The sequence below is a fragment of the Balaenoptera ricei genome, chromosome 6 (assembly GCF_028023285.1).
Source record: "Balaenoptera ricei isolate mBalRic1 chromosome 6, mBalRic1.hap2, whole genome shotgun sequence".
NCBI classification, from domain to species: Eukaryota; Metazoa; Chordata; class Mammalia; order Artiodactyla; family Balaenopteridae; genus Balaenoptera; species Balaenoptera ricei.
The window spans coordinates 78,770,790-78,789,068 of NC_082644.1; the positions used below are offsets into that span (position 1 = coordinate 78,770,790).

General features: G+C 45.2%; 1 protein-coding gene across 9 annotated transcripts in view; it reads left to right on the plus strand.

Annotated features, from left to right (window-relative positions):
• The first annotated feature begins 340 nt into the window (after window positions 1-340).
• Window positions 341-18,279, plus strand: part of PCSK5 (proprotein convertase subtilisin/kexin type 5) — a 464,350-nt gene continuing 446,411 nt past the window's right edge. For all 9 annotated transcript variants that reach the window (XM_059924937.1, XM_059924939.1, XM_059924938.1 and 6 more), the window contains exon 1: window positions 341-1,040. In XM_059924937.1, the coding sequence (XP_059780920.1) occupies window positions 849-1,040 (192 nt within the window). In that variant the 5' untranslated portion in view covers window positions 341-848. The remainder of the gene's footprint in view (window positions 1,041-18,279) is intronic.

Below are 18,279 nucleotides of genomic sequence, written 5' to 3' on the forward strand. Positions count from 1 at the left end.
TGTTTGAGGAGGTTCAGAGCTAGGATGAATGAATCTTCGGGGCACTTGACTAGAACCAGCTTGTAAATCTCTTTAGTCTTTCGGGAAGTGGCGGTAAATTAATACAAATCCAGGAGGGAGGGGGGAGAAGGGGGTAAAACCTCCACACCGGGGCTCTCTTCCCAGCCCTTTGGAAAGACTCGCTTTTGCTGCTCAGGACCCTGGAGGCTACAGCCTGAAGAACCCGGCGGCGCTAGGACCTGGTTGGCGCCTGGCCGTGGCCGCTTTCGGGCGGGCGGAGGAGGGAGAGGAGGAGGGGGATGTGGGAAAGGAGGGGTGTCGAGCGGGGCGGGGGGAGTCATTTATGCAGAGCGGGTGCTGCTGCCATTGCCACTTACACTCCCGGCGCGCCGCTCGGAGCCGGAGGGAGCGCGGGGAGAGAGCTAGCGAGCGCTCGGAACCTGGGCCAGCAGAGGGGGCGCCCCGCCGCTGCCTGCACCGCCGCCTCCGCCGCGCTCGGGGGCCCCGGGAGGAGCGAGGGCGAGTCGGAGAGTCCGGGAGCCGAGCCCGGCGAGACCCAGCAGCGGGAGGGCGCCCGCCCTACTCAGCCGCCTCCTGCGCCCGAGCCGGGGAGCGCCGGCCGACCGCCCCGCGGGCCGGAGAGCTGGGAGCACAGGTCCCCGGAGCCCCAGGGATGGTCTAGGAGTCGGCGCGAGGCTCGCTGCTCTGCTCCCTGCGGGGGCTCGCCGCCTCCTGCCGATCGCCCAGGGCTGCGAGCCGGGGCGGCCCAGGCCGGAGAAGTTAGTTGTGCGCGCAGCTTAGTGCGCGGAGCAAGCGAGCGAGCGAAGGAGCAGCGAAGAGCCGGGGCCATGGGCTGGGGGAGCCGCTGCTGCTGCCCGGGACGGCTGGACTTGCTGTGCGTGCTGGCGCTGCTCGGGGGCTGCCTGCTCCCCGTGTGCCGGACGCGCGTCTACACCAACCACTGGGCAGTCAAAATCGCCGGCGGCTTCCCGGAGGCCAACCGCATAGCCAGCAAGTACGGATTCATCAACCTAGGACAGGTAACCGCTGGCTGCTCGGGCTCTCGGTCCTGAAGCTGAGAGGGCAGGGGTGGGGGCTGGGGGGAGTCGCGCTGGTCCCCTCCTCGTCAATCCCCCTCCCCCTCTTCCAGATGTGCTCTTGCAGCTGTCGCCCTAACTCTTGAGCGATGCTCTCGCTCTCTCACACACACGCACACACACACACACATATTCGCTCCCTAAAGTTGCTGGGGTTTGTGTTTTGTTTGCTTGTTTCTTGCAAGTCACGAGGCATAGGTAGGGTCTCTAGAAGAATCGCGAATGTACATACCCTCCTGGTGGTTTCAGACCCGACCGGAACTTTTGCAGTGGAAAGTCGGGGACCAGTGGGCTCTTTGGGGGGTAGAGGGTAAGCGCGCCCCTGGTGCCGGCTCCCTGTGGTTTCTGAGAGCTGGTGTAAGGGGGAGGCGGGGAAGGGAAAGCCTTTCCTGCTCGGACCTGAATTTAGTCCAGAAAGAAGTTTCCTCTTCTAGGGGGGAGAGAACCGCTGGGACTGGAGCTAGACTGGAGGAGGGAGAGAAGAGGGCACCGGACCCGGCGTGAGCAAAGGTTTGAGGGGAGACCTCCCGGCTTCTTCGCCTCTTGAGCTGGATCCGCGTGGGGCTCCCAACTGGGGAGTCGGAGCGGGAGGTGGGAGAACTTCCGAGACCGCTGACGGGGCTCTGCTTTGGAAAACGGCGAGTCTGCCCTCGCGGAGGCTCGGTGGGGCGAGAGTTGGGCAGGCAGCGGGGCGCGGGGCTTTTGTGGGGTGCCGCTCGCGGGCTTTGGGCAGAGCTGCCCGGCTGGGGGACCGTGAATTGAGTGGTGTATTGGAAGCGCAACAGATTTGGAGATACCTCCATACGGTCTTGGCTTCCTCGCTCTCTTTCCTGCAAGAAATGGGGTGACAAAGGCTGTATACGCGGGTCCCAGAAAGTGCACCCCCATCTTTACACCCCTCCCACTCGCTTCTCCCGGCCTGGCCCGAGGAGCGGGCCCTGACCTGACCCTGGTGAGACTTTGCAGGGGTAGGGAGGCGAGGGTGTTGGGGGCGCCCTCACAGCAGACGCGCTTGTGGGACTGCTCCGGCTGCACGCGCCCTGCCTGCCCTGCCAGGATGAGGAGAGAGGAGGGTGCCGGCTGGGGCCACTGGAGCAGGAGAGCACAGACGGTTTCTGATGCTGTCGAGCTCCATGTCCAGGAACACAAGTGCTCTAGCACGGGGACTCTCGGCTGCCTGGGGACGCGGCACCGAGAGCAGGCAGAGCTGCTGTTGCCGCATCTAGAAAGAGCACTGGGGGCATCGGAGGAGCGGGGGCGGGAGGTCTTGCTGCTCTTTGCGGGTCCAGAGGGAGGGCATGTTGCGGAGAAGCCAACCTTGTGCAGGGCTGAGACTAGGGCAAGGGGCATCATCTGTGTCTCCCGTCCCCGAGACCAACACACACCAGGAAGGAAGGAAGGGACAGCCAGCCAGATTTTCTTGCCTGAGTGCCTATCATCTTCAGGAGAGTTTCATTCTAATGGCTTGGTAGGGTTCTACCTGCTTCTTTTTTTCTCTGGAAGAAAACATTGAGTCTGTTCAAGTCTTTTTACACGAGCTTGAAGTTGGGTGCTGCACGTGACTGGAGAATGTAACAGGGAAGGCTAACAATAAAAGTAGTCATGTTAATAATCTTTCCAGATGCATCACTCAGGTTCAGTTAACGTTGAGCATCTCTCATAAAACAGGCATATTTGGAAGAATAGTTCTTGACCATACACTTATTTCGTAATCCACAAAACGACCGTTTTTGATGGATATTACTTCACATACAGCAACAGGGAACCTAATACTATGGAGAAGTTGACCTGCACAGGGTCACCCAGCTAGACAGTGGGAAGGGCATGATTCAGACCTAGGACTGTCTGGTCCAGGCCTACTCATGCTTGTGAGGATGGGGGGAAGGAGGAAGTAAGTAAAATCCCCATTTCCCTGAATTCTGATTTAGTGGCTCAGTAGACTGGAAGCAAACATCCAGTCTTAAATCACAGATACTTAGTTCAAGCCGACCTGGACTTCTTGAACCTGAGAAGCTTCAGGAATTACGAAAGCAGAAAGATCTGTATCAAAATAAACTCATCAAATAGAACTTACACAGTTCGGAAGCTGGCAGAGTGGGGGAGAAGAAATTGTCACAGAACCCACTTGTGAAGAAGCAAACATTGCAGTATCCTGCAACCTGGCCTGACTTTTTACAAAGGGCCTTCTAGTGAAGATCCATGGATTTTCATTTAAAAAGTGATACTAAGAAAGTTTACATACAAATAACACCAAACATGATTTATTGTGGTTTTTACAATGCCAGTGAGGAAACTGAGTGCTTACAGAGGTGACAGAGAACCCGTTGAACTCATGCCCTAACCAGAGTAAAAAGATCAGCTATTCTTACAGTGTAAAGCATTTCCTCTGTAGATCAAAGGAGCATAACCTAAGCTAAGTCTTGCAGGTGGTAAATTGAGTTCACACATGCAATATCATTGCACTGTAAGAGCCATCCTTTTGTTATTCTTTCTTTCCATCAGTAAACCAGCTGTGGTTCAGTTGAGGGCAGTAATTTATTTGCAAATGTCTCTGGAATGCTCTCCTATTTTTACCCTTTTGGGCTTGGGGGGGTCCCACCTTATATGTCACAGATTGGAACTGAGACCTGTTATTGTTTCTAAAGTCATTTAATATCCTGGTAGTATTTTTTTTTAATTTTATTTATTTATTTATATTTATTTTTGGGTGTGTTGGGTCTTCGTTTCTGTGCGAGGGCTTTCTCTAGTCGTGGCAAGCGGGAGCCACTCTTCATCGCGGTGCGCGGGCCTCTCACTATCGCGGCCTCTCTTGTTGCGGAGCACAGGCTCCAGACGTGCAGGCTCAGTAGTTGTGGCTCACGGGCCCAGTTGCCCCGCGGCATGTGGGATCTTCCCAGACCAGGGCTCGAACCCATGTCCCCTGCATTGGCAGGCAGATTCTCAACCACTGCGCCACCAGGGAAGCCCCCTGGTAGTATTTTTGCTATCTTTCTGTATAATATTTTAGGTGAATAAGGTAGTCACTTTCCACCACAGTAAAGGTACGGTTTTGACTGTCTATTCAGAGTTTCAGTATCATGTTTTGTATAGCATCTTAGCATTTAAAAGCCACCAGAGGTAAAATTTCTGGCCTGGAGATTTCTACAGAAAAGAATAGGCATGCCTCTCATGTTCACGAAAGATAGGATATGGAGAGTAACACAAGAGCAAGTAAGCAAACAACAGGCAGAAAGGACATACTTGACTTCCTGGAAGGGAATAATAATGAAGGTTTTCTTGTCTTTGGTTATAGAGATAGCGCTTGTTTTGGTAGGTTTTCACATAATGTTTATATTTTGTGAATGGTTATGCCTCGAAATTCTGAAATTCTAGAAAGCCCTTCCTTTCTTCCCTTACAAGCCCTGACTCCAAACCCTCTTAATATTTAGTTCGACCTCTGTACCCCGGGTGGCTGAGGGTAGGTACGTCTGCCTGTTGGCCTGCACAGGGATGGAAGAACAGGCCTAGTTCTTCCTTCCTAATCGTGTGCTCTGACCCTTTGAACTAGCGGTATAGTGGTTAGAGGATAGAAAAGACGTAAAGGAATAAGACCTGACATAATGTTAATTGTGAACCTTTGTTTGGACAAAATCTACAAACCAGTAGGAATTAACTTCTGGTTATTTGAACCCAGGGAGAAGGTCCTCTGTAAAGGTTGTTTGCAGTATGCAACAGCTGTATTTATCCTTCTGTGAGGTGCTTAGAATCCTTGATTCCAAACTGAGATCACCAGGAGCAAAAACCCCTCCCCAAACCTTGTAACTTATCTTGAGCAAGATTCCAGAAAGATAAAGCCAGCTGCAAGCAATACTGGGGAAAATGTTTTACCTGGTGTTGCCATTGAGCGCATAGACTTGGAAGCTCTGCAGATGCCATTTGCAAGGTCCAGGAAAGCAGGAGAGTCACTGAACTTAATGGAGCCCCTGTTCCTTCATCTGTAAAAGGATAAATCTCTAGATAATAGAGGGAGTCGATTCTGTGTTGCCCAGCATATAGTTAAGCTTGCTGTGGAAGGTTTGTTGAATCTGAATCTGAAATAAGTGAGATTCAGACTTTATTTAGATATGGAGAATGGAAGACATTTTTATAATGGAAGATGCAGCTCATTGAAGATCAGGAAAATACATTTTTGATGACCAAGTCAAAAGAGCTAAATCAGAGCTTTGTAGACAGGGAAACTGGTTTTCCACTTCAACTAACAATTTAAAATAGTTTAAAAATAGTTTTCCGTTGGGTTCTGAACAATTCCGGCTGATTTCCCATGGTAATGCTCCCCTCCCTGGTTGATCTTTGCTGTAGTCCATTAAAGAGTATAGGATAAGCTCAATGGAGATGGGAGAAAGGGACAAAAAATACCTGAAGACTGAATATTTTATAAAGCATCTTGCCTTGGTATATTATGATAGATCATATTTGAATCCATATTTCATTTAATTCTGAATGTGGTTTACCTGAGGAAGGTTAGAAGAAGCATTTTCCAAATCAGCAGGAAGAACCTTGCTCAGCAATGCCCTGACGGCCTCCCACTCTGCTGGTTGGTTTTGACCTGTGAGTAATGTGGAATGCTTGAAGTGCTGGTACACAGTGGAGAGTGAGTTCTGGGTGCTCATGGATGGCATTAGAAATAGGGGATGGGGCTAGTCTGGTGGGTTGTGTGGGAGTGGACTGTCCTCCCCTAGTTATATCCTTAGGCATTTGTAAATGGATGTGGGATTCCCAGGTTGATCCTTGTGTGATGCATCTGCCTTTGCACCAGGCAGGAACCTCAGCTCTGACCTCCATGCCCAAGAACTTTAGCTTTGACCTCTGCTAGCCACTCTCACATGCGTAGGTTCTTATGAGTGGGGGAACCATTCATGAGAAAAAGCAGTTCAGAGTGCTTGGCCTGATGATGGTGGGTCTGTTGCTTTAACCTCATAGACTAGGAATGGCTTGTATGTGGCCATTGGGATTTTCGGGGTCTGTTTGAAATGAAACACTGCATTTTTGTGAGCCCCAAGGCAGCTGAATTTGCCTTATTGCTATCTTTCATGAGTTTATATCCAGAGGTCCTAACTGTAAAGGTCAGCCAGAGAAGCAGGGTAGTGTGCTGGGAAAATGTCCAGCAATGTCTGACTCTTTGGTTAAGGGAGGGAGTCCTGACCCAGAAACATCCCCTGGGCAGGGAGGGGAATTTGTGTTGTTGGTTCAAGTTATGTGAAGCAGTGTCTGGGTTTTCCCCAAGGCTAAAGTATCTCCCGGCATCGCTCTGGCATCGCTCTGGCTTCGGACTTTATCACTTGGCTAATTCAGGTTGGATTAAATGACAAAGAAGCTGACTTTGTCTTCATGGGTGGTAAAAATGAGTGCTTATACACACGCATGCATGCTATAAGATACATACGTATGTATCTGTGAATTTCTATTTTTATCAAAGTTAAATTTGTACATAGTTTAAAGTGAAATTACTCATGCAACGTTCTCACTAGTTCAACAGATTACATCTCTCCATCTAAGTGTACCAAGAAGGAACAATCCATGCCAATAAACTCTTCAGTTTGGGTTAACCCTGGGAGGAAAAAGAGACCAGAAAGAAAACCAGACTGAGTCAGAGGTTTGAGTGAAACTTCAAACCTTTTATTTATTTACCAACCTGACCCTCAGTGCCTGATTTTTCACTTTGGGGACCTTAACACCTGCTCCATCCACCTCACAGGCTTGCTGTGTTATCAAGTGCCCTAATAATGAACATGAATATATAAATAAAACAAGACATAGGAAGCATTATATGATCTATAAGGACTCCATGGAGATGCAAAGGCTGCTCAAAGGAAAAATAAGAGAATGCCAGGGTTTTTGGGGGTTTCTGTAGTGGAGCACTGGTGATTTTCCGGTTTCTGGTGATTGCCCCTGGGGATCTGGTGGAAGCAGAAAGGGGGAGGAATCAGGGTGGCATCTGATTCTCCCATTTGAGGGTAGGGAAAGCCACACTTTTCCCTTGAGAGCCTTGGAGAGTGGTGTAGGGCTGGGACATCTTACCAGAACATCAACCAGCTAAGGTTCCCCATCTCCTGGTTGGATAGCTTTGATTTATAAGGCATATGCAACATGGAGGTCACATGATTTTTTTTTTTTTTAATAGAGAGAATCAAAGCATAGTCTTTTAAATTTGACTCAAATGTGAGCTACGTATAGAAGAGTAGTGGAGAATAAAACCGAAATACAGAGAGGCCCATAAAGAATACAGATGGGACCCTTGAGTACAAGTGTCAAAAACCTAACTCATACTGCTTAAATAGAACTGATAAGCAGATAAGGAAGCAGGGAATCTGTTGGTGTAAACAGATCCACGTGCCTTTATGTGCAGTTCTGAAAGCAGAAGCTGAACCTTTTTGCAACCAAACCTTATCTGATCTGTACTTTCTTCATGGCAAAAACCTATCCTGACCTAAACTGACATTAATTAGGGCATTAATTTGTTTGGTTGCAGAAATCTGTTACTGAGTTTGATTATGAGGATGTTGTCCTTGATCCAGATAGAGGTCTGTATAATACACTCCAGCATGTGCCCCATTGTACTTTTCTTATCTGAAGAATTACGAATTTCCGAAACACATCTAGATTCAAGAGTTTCAGAAAAGCGATTGTAGGTCTGTCCAGCTGAAAAGCCAGAGGTAGTGCTAATGTCAGTTATTTATCTGTTTCCTGTGTTAGCTTCATTTTCAGTCAGGCCCTTTCCACAGGCAGTAAAGCTCTTCTGATTCTTAGTACCTCTCTTACCCAGTATTGAAATTAACCCCTGAAAGAGATTCCAGTTCTTCCTGCTTGGGTCATATCTCCACTTGCAGGCCAATCACTTTTTTCTGGGGGTGGTGGTGTTTTGGTGAGTCAGCTTGGGTCACATGTCCAGCCTTGAAGTGAGGGGGATGTTGACCTTGGATGGACAACCCACCAAATGGGGAGAGACAATTCCCTAAAAGAAAAGAGGATGCTACTACTAGAATAAGGGAAAGGAGATATAGGACAAGAAAAAAAAAATCTACTGCAAATCAGATTATATAAGGCCTTAAATGACTAGGCTATGGAGTTTCAACATTATCAAGGAAGATAAAGAATTATATTGAAGGTCCCTGAGAAGGAGGCAACAACCTATTGATTCAACACACATGAGAGTCCACTGTGTAATCCATAAGACAGTCTCTGCTCCCAAGGACCTAGGACATTTTTTATTTTTTAATAAATTTATTTATTTATTTATTTATTTTTGGCTGAGTTGGGTCTTTGTTGCTGGGCACGGGCTTTCTCTAGTTGCAGCAAGTGGGAGCAACTCTTTGTTGTGGTGTGCGGGCTTCTCATTGAGGTGGCTTCTCTTGTTGCGGAACACAGGCTCTAGGCACGTGGGCTTCAGTAGTTGAGGCTCATGGGCTCTAGGGTGCAGGCTCAGTAGTTGTGGCATGCGGGCTCAGTAGTTGTGGCTCACGGGCTTAGTTGCTCTGTGGCATGTGGGATCTTCCCGGACCAGGGCTCGAACCCATGTCCCCTGCATTGGCAGGCGGATTCTTAACTGCTGTGCCACCAGGCAAGCCCATGGACCTAGGACATTTTTATCCATAACTACTGTTAAGCAAGACAAGTACCAATGGAGCCACAGGTAGTGCGGTATGGTTCAGTCCTGCCTGGGAGGAGTTCTCTGGTAGCCTTGTGCATAATGACCTGGAAGAGGCAGAGAGCCTATTGTGTTGGGAAAAGTTATTGTTAACAAACACAAAACCTGTGACAATGGAAAGAGAATAGATTGAGAAGCTCTTATACAGGTGGATTCAACATGGCTTGGTAACCAAATGCAAGTGGAGGTTGAGGAGAAGGGAGAAGGTGAAGAGAGCAAAGTTTATAGCCTGGGGACCCGGAGAATGGGGACTTGTCTGTAGAATGAAGGCAGTCTGCTGGGAACAACATGGTAGGATCAGCCTTAGTGTTGTTGGCAGGTAGAGAGTCATGCAGATGCAAATGTCCAGTAGGAAGAAGAGAATTTAGAGCAGGAAGGAAGTGAAGACTGGCACTCACCACCTCAATATAAGTGAAACTGTGGAAGGGCATAGGATGCTAAGATGTGAAGCACAAAGAGAGAGGAGGGCTGGGAATACAACCTGAAGGAATGTCTCCATGGAGAAGGCAAGGGATAAAGGGAGTAGATGAAGGGGGCGGGGAGGCCCTGAAGACACAGAGTCAGAGAGCCACAGAGGGTCGCACTACAGAGAAGTGCTGTAGAGAGAATCTAGGAGGTGAGAACTGAAACATGGCTTAAAGAATTGGGGACAAGGAGGTTACCCGTGCTCTTAGCACCAATGCTTGATTGAACAGTGAAGGGGAGTTTCATTGCACATCTGCCTGCCCACCTACATTATCTCCCTTCATCTCATCAGTGTCCTGGAGTATTTAGGATCATAGGTCTAGAACCAAAAGGGTTTGAATCCTAATACTGCCATTTCCTAGCCGGGGTAACCTAGGCAAGCATCTTAAGCTCTCTGTGCCTAAGTTTCTTTATGTGTGAAAAAGATCTAATAGTATTTCCCTCATAGGGTTGTTGTGAGGATTAGTTGAAAGTAGTTAGAATGGTGCCTGGCACATACTGCATACTCAATAAATGTCAGTTATTATGTCTTGTTTTTTTTTTCGACCAACTTATGCTCAGTTTCTATATACTGTTTTCACTTAACGTTGTATTATGAGCCTTTTCCAATGTTACTAAATAATTTTAGGCAAATTTTAATGGCTGCATAATCGAAGGTGCCATACTATCTTGTAATTAGTGTGACCATAATCATATTTTGCCAGGGACAGCACTGGTTTATGCCTACGGTAAATCAGTTCACCTCCATTAAGTATTTTTTATATCCCTTTCACTTTCAGACATGTCTGAGTTTGGCAGAGAAATGATATGGTCACCCTGATTGAATTTGTGCGTGTGTTTGTGTGTGAGTGTGTAATTGCATATCTGTTCTTCCACTAGCTGGGAAAGCAGGGCTGTGCCTCATTCCTATTTGTGTCCCCAGCACCTAGCACAGTGGGTGGCATAGGAGAAGCACAGTGAGAACTTGGGACAGGAAGCACGAAGGGTGCACGTAGAGAGGAATAGGTTTGGAAAGGAAGAGGGACCTTGGTGCCTTGAGCCTAAAGAAGAATGAAGGTGAATGGAGATTTAGGGAGTTCACGTTGGGGAGGAAAGGAAGTGAGCATGTGTGGACAACGGTCTGGATCTCACTATTGGTTCTGAGGTGAAGGTCACCTGCAGAGAGAGGGGGAACTGGGTGAAATTGGTGGCCTGGTGCTCCAGTGCTCCTACCAGAAAATTCTGATAGGAATTAATGGTCAATGCCTAATGAGAAGAGTTGCCAAACAGCAATGGCAATAGCTGCTTGTACATAGTTATTGCTCAGTAAGTAGTGGTTAAGTGAATGAGAAAATGAACCAATCTATATTGTTTTGTGCTTTTGTCACTAATGCTCAGGAACCTGAGATTAGATAAAGACAAAACAGGGAGTTAGAATGTATCAGAGTGAGATAGAAGGGAACAAGAGACTGTGGGAAGCTGGGGGTGATGGAGATGAATGGTTCTCGAACACAAAGGGATACTGTCTTTGAAATGATAGACCACAGTGTCCTGGCTTTGAGAAAGATGGTAGGGCTAAAATAGGACTGGGGAGCCAAAGGAATAAGGCAGGTATAAAGGTTCAAAATAAAAATGGAAAGCCAGTTTGATAAGAGTGGTAGAAGTGGAAAGATGGGAGCCATCCCAGAGGGTAATTTTCTTTGTAAGCTGTAGGTTAGAGCTATTCTGCATGATGATAAGGTCCAAGGTGGGCTGACCAGATAGAGAACAGGTGAAGGCCAGGGGACTGGATGGGATCAAGAAACTGTGAGGCTGTGATATTGGCAGGGTTATCAGTTTGGATAAGATAAGGATTACAAGTATTTTGTGCTGGTATACCCACTAGGCAGATAAACATGAAGTCTGCCCCATACTTCAATTCTCCTTGGATAAATTTAGGTATTATCTCTACTTTACATATCTGTGCACTATTATTTGCACTGCAGGTCCTGTATCAACTTAAGGGGTAAAGATAGATTCATGGGGGATTGCTTCCCAAATGAGCCTTCCCATATTTGATTTAAAAACTGAAGATTGCATTCAGCACTGAATATAGAGGGAAGAGTGTAAACAGAGAATGTGAAGCCAGAAATAATATTTAAGGATGATTTAAAAATGGTATATATGATGTCACATTTTATGTTTGCATCTATCTTAAGTTGTCATGTAGCCTACTTTCCATTATAATAAATAATTATACCTATAATTTATTCACATCATGTATTCTGCCCTTCACATATATTTTTTTATAGTATAATGAAGCTATGTTCTGAACATGTCTTTTATGTATTCTTAGTCTAACTTTACTGCCTTGTAAGAATATGGATATATTTTTAAATGTGTTTTTTAAATTATTTATAAATTGCTCTCTGAATAATATATCATATTTTTCGGTTGCTGTCTACAATACTAGATTAATCTTGTTTGCATTTATATGTGAATCTGATTGTTAGGTTAGGATTAGCATCACAAAAGAAGCATGAAGTTTCTAGTTGAATCTTCTGTGCATTATCTAAGGGGTTAATTCTGTCCTGGGAAAATTACATTGTGGATACCCTGCCAGCATTGAAACTGGTTAAGATTTATTAAAAGCAAGTCCTTCCCTGCTGCCTTTCCCAGTGTGTGTGTGTGTGTGTGTGTACACACACACACACATATATATATCATATATATTTGTACTAAGTACTTAGGGCTGATATTTTTGTAATAAGTACTTAAGGTCTGGTATTTTTCTACTCTGAGAAGCTCTTACAGCTGTAAAAATATACCAGTTCTCTCCATATCGATGTTCCCAGGCTTGTACCTTGTTTTCACTAGTTGAAGTTTCTCAACCATAATAAAACTGGGCAGTGCTCATGAGTTTGAATGCATTGCAGGGAGGGAAGACAATTTCAGAGCCTTTAATCTTGTAAGCATATATCCGTAACTACAAGTTTAGAAGTTTACTGCTTACTCATCCTGGGCCTATTCTAGTTGCATTTAACTAATTTTTTTTTTTTTTTCTTTTCTGTGTGTGTGTGGGACCCATTCATCAATTTCAGAGTTTTTCAAGAGAAAACTAAATTGTAGGCCACTTAAGATTTATGACAGCCTAGCTTCCAGCAAAACCTTTTTTCTTTATCTTTTTTAACCTTGGGGCATCTTTCCATTTGGTTAGTGCTCATGAGCCAATTTACCAAATGCTGCATTCTTTGACTCATCATAGGATGATGTCATTGCTTCTGGGCTAGTTGGGCAATGCTGAGAACCAGTAAACAAAACTCAAGGCTGGAAACAGGTGACTTGAATTCTCCTCTAGGTCCTGCCCTGCCACTAATTTGCCACATACTTATGAACTGGTGATAGTTTTCTGTCTTAAAGGATTAGTTTTACTCATTGTTTTATTTTAAAAATAGTTATTGAAGGACACCATCAAGAAAGTCAAAAGACAACCCACAGAATGGGAGAAAATATTTGCAAATCACATCTGATGAGAGGCTTGTATCCAGAATATGTAAAGAACTCCTACACTCAATAATAAAAAGACAAATAACCCAATTAAAAATGGGCACAAAGGATCTGAATAGACATGTCTCCAAAGAAGATATACAGATGGCCAATAAGCACATGAAAAGTTGCTCAACGTCATTAGTCATTAGGGAAATGCAAATCAAAACCACAATGAGATACTAATTCACATCATATTCATTTAGATTGCTATAATCAGAAAGACAGATAATCACAAGTGTAGACAAGAATGTGGAGACTGATAGTCATACACTATCAGTGGAAATGCAAAGTGGTGCAACCACTGTTGGAAAACAGTCTGGCAGTTTCTCAAAACATTAAACAAACATAGAGTTACCACACGACCCAGCAGCTCCACACCTAAGTATACAGTCAAGGGAAATGAAACATTTGTTCACACAAAAACTTGCAGACAAAAGTTGGTGGCAGCATTATTCATAGGAGCCAGAAAATGGAAACAACCCAAATGTGTATCAACTGATGAATGGATGAACAAAATATAGTGTATCCTTACGATGGAATATTGTTCTGCAATAAAAATGAATGAAGTACTGATACAGGCTACAACATGGATGAACCTTGAAAACACTTCACTGGCTGAGTGAAAGGAACCAGTCACAAAAGGTCATGCATGTATGATTCTGATTATATGAAATGTCCAGAGTAGACAAATCTACAGAGACAGAAAGTAGATTAGTGGTTGCCTAGGGCTGAAAGGATTGGGGGGTGGGGAGATGGGGGGACTACTCATGGGTATGGGGTTTCTTTCGGGGGTGATGAAAATGTTCTAAAATTGGTTGTGATTTTTGCACAACTGTGTAACTATACTAAAAACATTTGAATAGTATACTTTAAATAAATATATGGTATGTGAACTTTATCTCAATGAAGCTGCTAAAAAATAGTTCTCGAGTACCTGTTGTTTGTCAGCCATTCTGTTAGACCCAGTCCTACTGTATCTGTCTTTAATAAGGTATCTGCTCACATGGAGCTTATAGTGAGAGGAGCCAACCTATGAGGCAGTCATGAAGTGAATAAAATAATTTCAAATTATGATAAGTTGCTATTGGAAAGCAAAATACATTAGTAGAGTATAAAGTGCCTGAGGGTGGGAGGACTCCTTCAGATAGGCTGGTTAGGGAAGCTCATTGAGGAGGGAACACTTGAGCAGAGATCTGAATAAGAAGGAGCCGACCACATGGAGGTCTGGGGTGGGGTGAGTTCCCTGCAGAGGAGACAGCTGGTGCAAAGGCCCCAGGGGAACAGAAACCGGCGGGTGTAAATGAAGTCTAGTCAACAGGGAAGAAGTGGTTGAGCTTGAGATTGAAGAGGGTGATCTTAAAGCTTAATTTTGGTGATGCCATTTACCTGTTCAGAAGTCACCAGTAGCCCCCATTTGCCTCCTGTGTTTAAACAAACAGATTTCTTCTCTGGGCTTTTACAGGCCTCTATCTACTAGTCCTGAAATACTTTTTCCATCAACTTTCTTGCTCCGTCCCTTAACAAAGCCAAACTGGACTTCCCATTGTTCCCCAGATACTATACTCAATCCTTTCCTGTTTCTGTGCCAGTCTTTCCACCTGGAATATTCATCTGACCCCTTGCCCTTCTGGAAATTCTCTTCTTAAAGGCACATCTCAAATGTCACCTCCACTATACCTCACTCTGGAAATACAGGTAAAATACAGGTACAATCACTCTGATTTTTCAGTGCTTTGACTCCAATAGTACTTTGCCCGAAATCTCCCCAGGGAATTTAGCAAATTTTTTTTTTCTTTCTTTTTTTCTCCTTGTAGGGGGCTTAATTATTATTCCACAGCATGTAGCATGGTGTTTGGCTCTGTAAAGGTAATCACTGAATATTGGTCAAATCCTAAAATATATTATAGTCCTGCAGTGTATATAAAATGAGAAGCGAATCTGAACATTGGAGAAAAATTACAAAAAATTCTACTACCCAGTCAATAAGGAAGGCTAACAGTGCATAGTATATTCTATAGGGGAGTGTGGTAAAAAGGAGTGATCGAGGATTGATGAGTCATGTGTGTATGGATTCTAAAGTCCAGGGCTTCCTGGGAAATAGCCTAATCCTTATCTTTGAATGTTTCAGATCTTGGCATCGTCAGCAGGGTCATTCTTTCTGGCTTTGACTTCATGAGAATTCTTAGTGGGAGAGTCAGAGTACACAGTGTGACATCGTCCACCCCAAGAGCCAAGTCCCAGATCATCCTAGGACTGCGATGGCTTCTCTAGGGATCCCAGGGAACCCTGGGGGCTCTGCTGGCTATGCTCATCTCCCTGGGGGTGACAGTGCAAGTCTTGTATCTACTGGAGCAGTGGGAAGAACAGCACAGAGGGGCCCCCCAGTGATGGAATTGGTCAGTAGTAAGAGAAGGTTTCGGATCACAGGCTAATTTTACTGTCTGTGTGGAATGCATGGGAGTAGCAAAAATAAGCAGATTTGGTGCACACAACAGGTCCTAAAGCTCTGTATAATATAAGCCGTAGAATCTTGTGATGGCCCATGGCTGACCTACCTGGATCGACCATGGAAGGGCTTACCTGGATTGGCCAATTTGAAGGGCCAAAGTGCTGAAGTTAAATCTGCCTGAGAGGAGGAATTACAGGCTCCAGGACAAACAGACATAAATTTAGCCCTGCAGTTTAGTCCTTAAGGAGTGGCTTCAAAGATATCCTTGGAGATAGGAAATAAACTCAGAACAAATAGAGGAACTATCCATTGGGAGTTAACTCCACTTAATTATGAAAGGAATGCCCTCTTGGTTGGGTGACATGGCCAGAAGCTAGTCTCTCAATCGAGATGGGTCTCCCCGTCTGACCTCATCACTTTGATCAGTTCTAAGCCTCAAATGACCAGTCCTTTCAGGCTCAGGCAGATAGAGGGAAAGGTGAGTTATATTTTCTGGGTCAGATGAAAGGGAGATGGGAAAGCTGAGTATTCCCCTGCTGTATACGATTCTAGAGTAGAGCTATTCTCTTCTCTCCATTGAGGTGGGTCTACTGTAGCTAAGCCCTTTGTTACTTCTTGTTTGGACTATTGCGCCAGTCCTATCCTGTCCCACTGTCTTTCCCTTCAAAACATGCCACGTAAGGCAGTTTAATCTCTTCAGAACCCACTGTGGTCAAAGAGACTTCTTCCTCTTCCTCCTCTTCTCCTCCCCCCTCTTCCCACTTGCCCCTCCCCTCCCCCTTCTTGCCCCTCCCCTCCCCCTTCTTGCCCCTCCCCTCCCCCCTCCTTACCCCCCCCCCACCCCCACCCCGTCTATTCTGAATATCATTCAGCCTAAACATTTTGCCATTCTTTGCACATGCACTGCCGTGTCCTACTTTTCTGCCCCTGCTCGTGTTGCTCCCACTGCCTGGACATCCTCCTGTCTAGTTCTCACTCATTCGGCAAAGCCCTTCTCAGACGTCATTTCCTCAAATGAAATTGCCTGTGGCTAAAACCTCTTTTGTTTAAACTCTGGTACTTTATGGTACCTGGAAGAGTGTGCTCTGCCATTCAGATGCTCTCGGAAAAATATTCTGAAATGGATAAATGGCTGTGAATACATGGAGGCCGGGAGGGAATAGAGACGGCAGCGTCGTTAATACCATCCCCTGAATATTTTCAGTTCTTCTCCTCGCCATGTGATAGGATTGTATTTCCCTATTTGGGGTGTAAGTTGGTGTATTTCCTATTTGGTCATGTAACTTCTGTTGGCCAATGAAATGTGAGCAGAAGTGACACACGTCCCCTCCTTAACAGTCAGTGCATGATTTACTGAGCTCCCCATCTGCCCTACTTTGATCTGCCAAGCTCCAGGTGGTGGGTGCTCCATTGGCCCGGGTCCTCGCGGGCCATGATGAACGGCGCTCCCAGCCAATGCACAATGGATGTGTAACATGAGCTAGAAACAAGCTTTTCTTGTTTTCAGTCACTGAGATTCATGGGTTCATTTGTTCCTACTGTGGAACCTTGCCTGTTCCCACTAATACAAAAGTTCAAGAGCTTTCTCCTTAGCCTTGCACACAGTATAGATGGAGATTGGTAATGGAAGAGGGAGAAAGATTATGTGATACTCTAGATAAGAATCCTGTGACTTAATGGGAAGACCTCATGGATCTACAGTATACATTTTGCGCATTATGCAAGTGATAATTACATGTGTTTAAAAAAATCAGAAGCCAGATATTAGGTATTTACAAATGTGTGTATGGGATTCTGTTGCTTAGAGATTTGCACTTCCTGAAAGAAACCCTGAAGATCCCAGAGCTTAATTGCTCTGAGTTGCTTCTCTCCAGCCTCGCCAGCTCTCCGGAGGAGACTTGTTCCATGAGTTTAGATATAGCTGTCCATGACTGGTAAGACTAGAGAAAATTGAGAGTTTGTTTCCTTTTCCAAGAAGACAGAAACTTAGTGTATTACAGTTTGTCTTTTATTTTTTCCCATCAAATGAAAATAACATGTTAGCTTTGTACCTCAGTTAATTGTTTAATATTGAACTTGCTTTTTGCTTGCCAATTGCACTTGTTTGTGCCATTGCTAAGGACCACACTGTACTCTCAGATTATGACACCCACTGCTGCAGAGTACACTTAAATTTGCCGCCGCATTCCACAGACCATTGTGCCTTAGTTGTTAGTGAACTGGCTTCCCAAACATGTGGGTATCTGTGTGCTTATTGATTTATGTGAGGTGGACACAGTGGGGAACATCTGAGATTTAAAATGTTATGGCCTGAATTTCCAACTCTTGACATGAATCCAAAGCAGCAGATTTTTCTTCTTTGGCAAGACAGAATTGAAGCAACATGCAGTGATTTGGTTCGCTGCTTTGCGAGCTGTTAAAAATCGGAATAATTTAAAATGAGGAGTGTAAGTGCTGCATAATGTGAAAACTATTCTAAAGGTCACATGGCTATGCAGCCTTAGACAAGTTAAGCACCGTGAAACTAGAACTATTTTGAATAAATTTGGAACACTGCATGTAAATGAACATGTGGATTTTTTTTTTTTTTTTTGCTAAAATATTCTGTTACCAAAGTAGTTGAAATCTTATTTAGTTCACCCTGAATCTGAAGAGACAAGGTTCTAATGAACCTAGGAGGTCCTGCTCCTACCTTTTAGTCTCTCAGTGATGGAGGCCATTTCTGGCCTTTATTTCTTTCACTTGTGGGTTTTTCTGTGTTTTTTTTCCTTTGCTATCATCATTCTGTCCTTCAACATTCACTGCAAATATTTTAGACTATCTTCCCTATGCTAAGTACACTACTAAACGCTGGAGATGCATTGGGGCACAAAAATCTCTACCTTCTTGGAACTTACAAGGGCCCCAGCTTGCTTCAAAACATAACACCCGAAACCCAGTGGCTTAAAATGACAATCGTTATTGCTGTGAGGCTGTGAGTTGAATGTTAGGTTCTTCAGGCAACTGGTGGGTCACCTAGGGCCTGGCTGGTCTGGGATGGCTTCACTCATGTTCTTGTGGTTTCTGCTGGCTGCTGG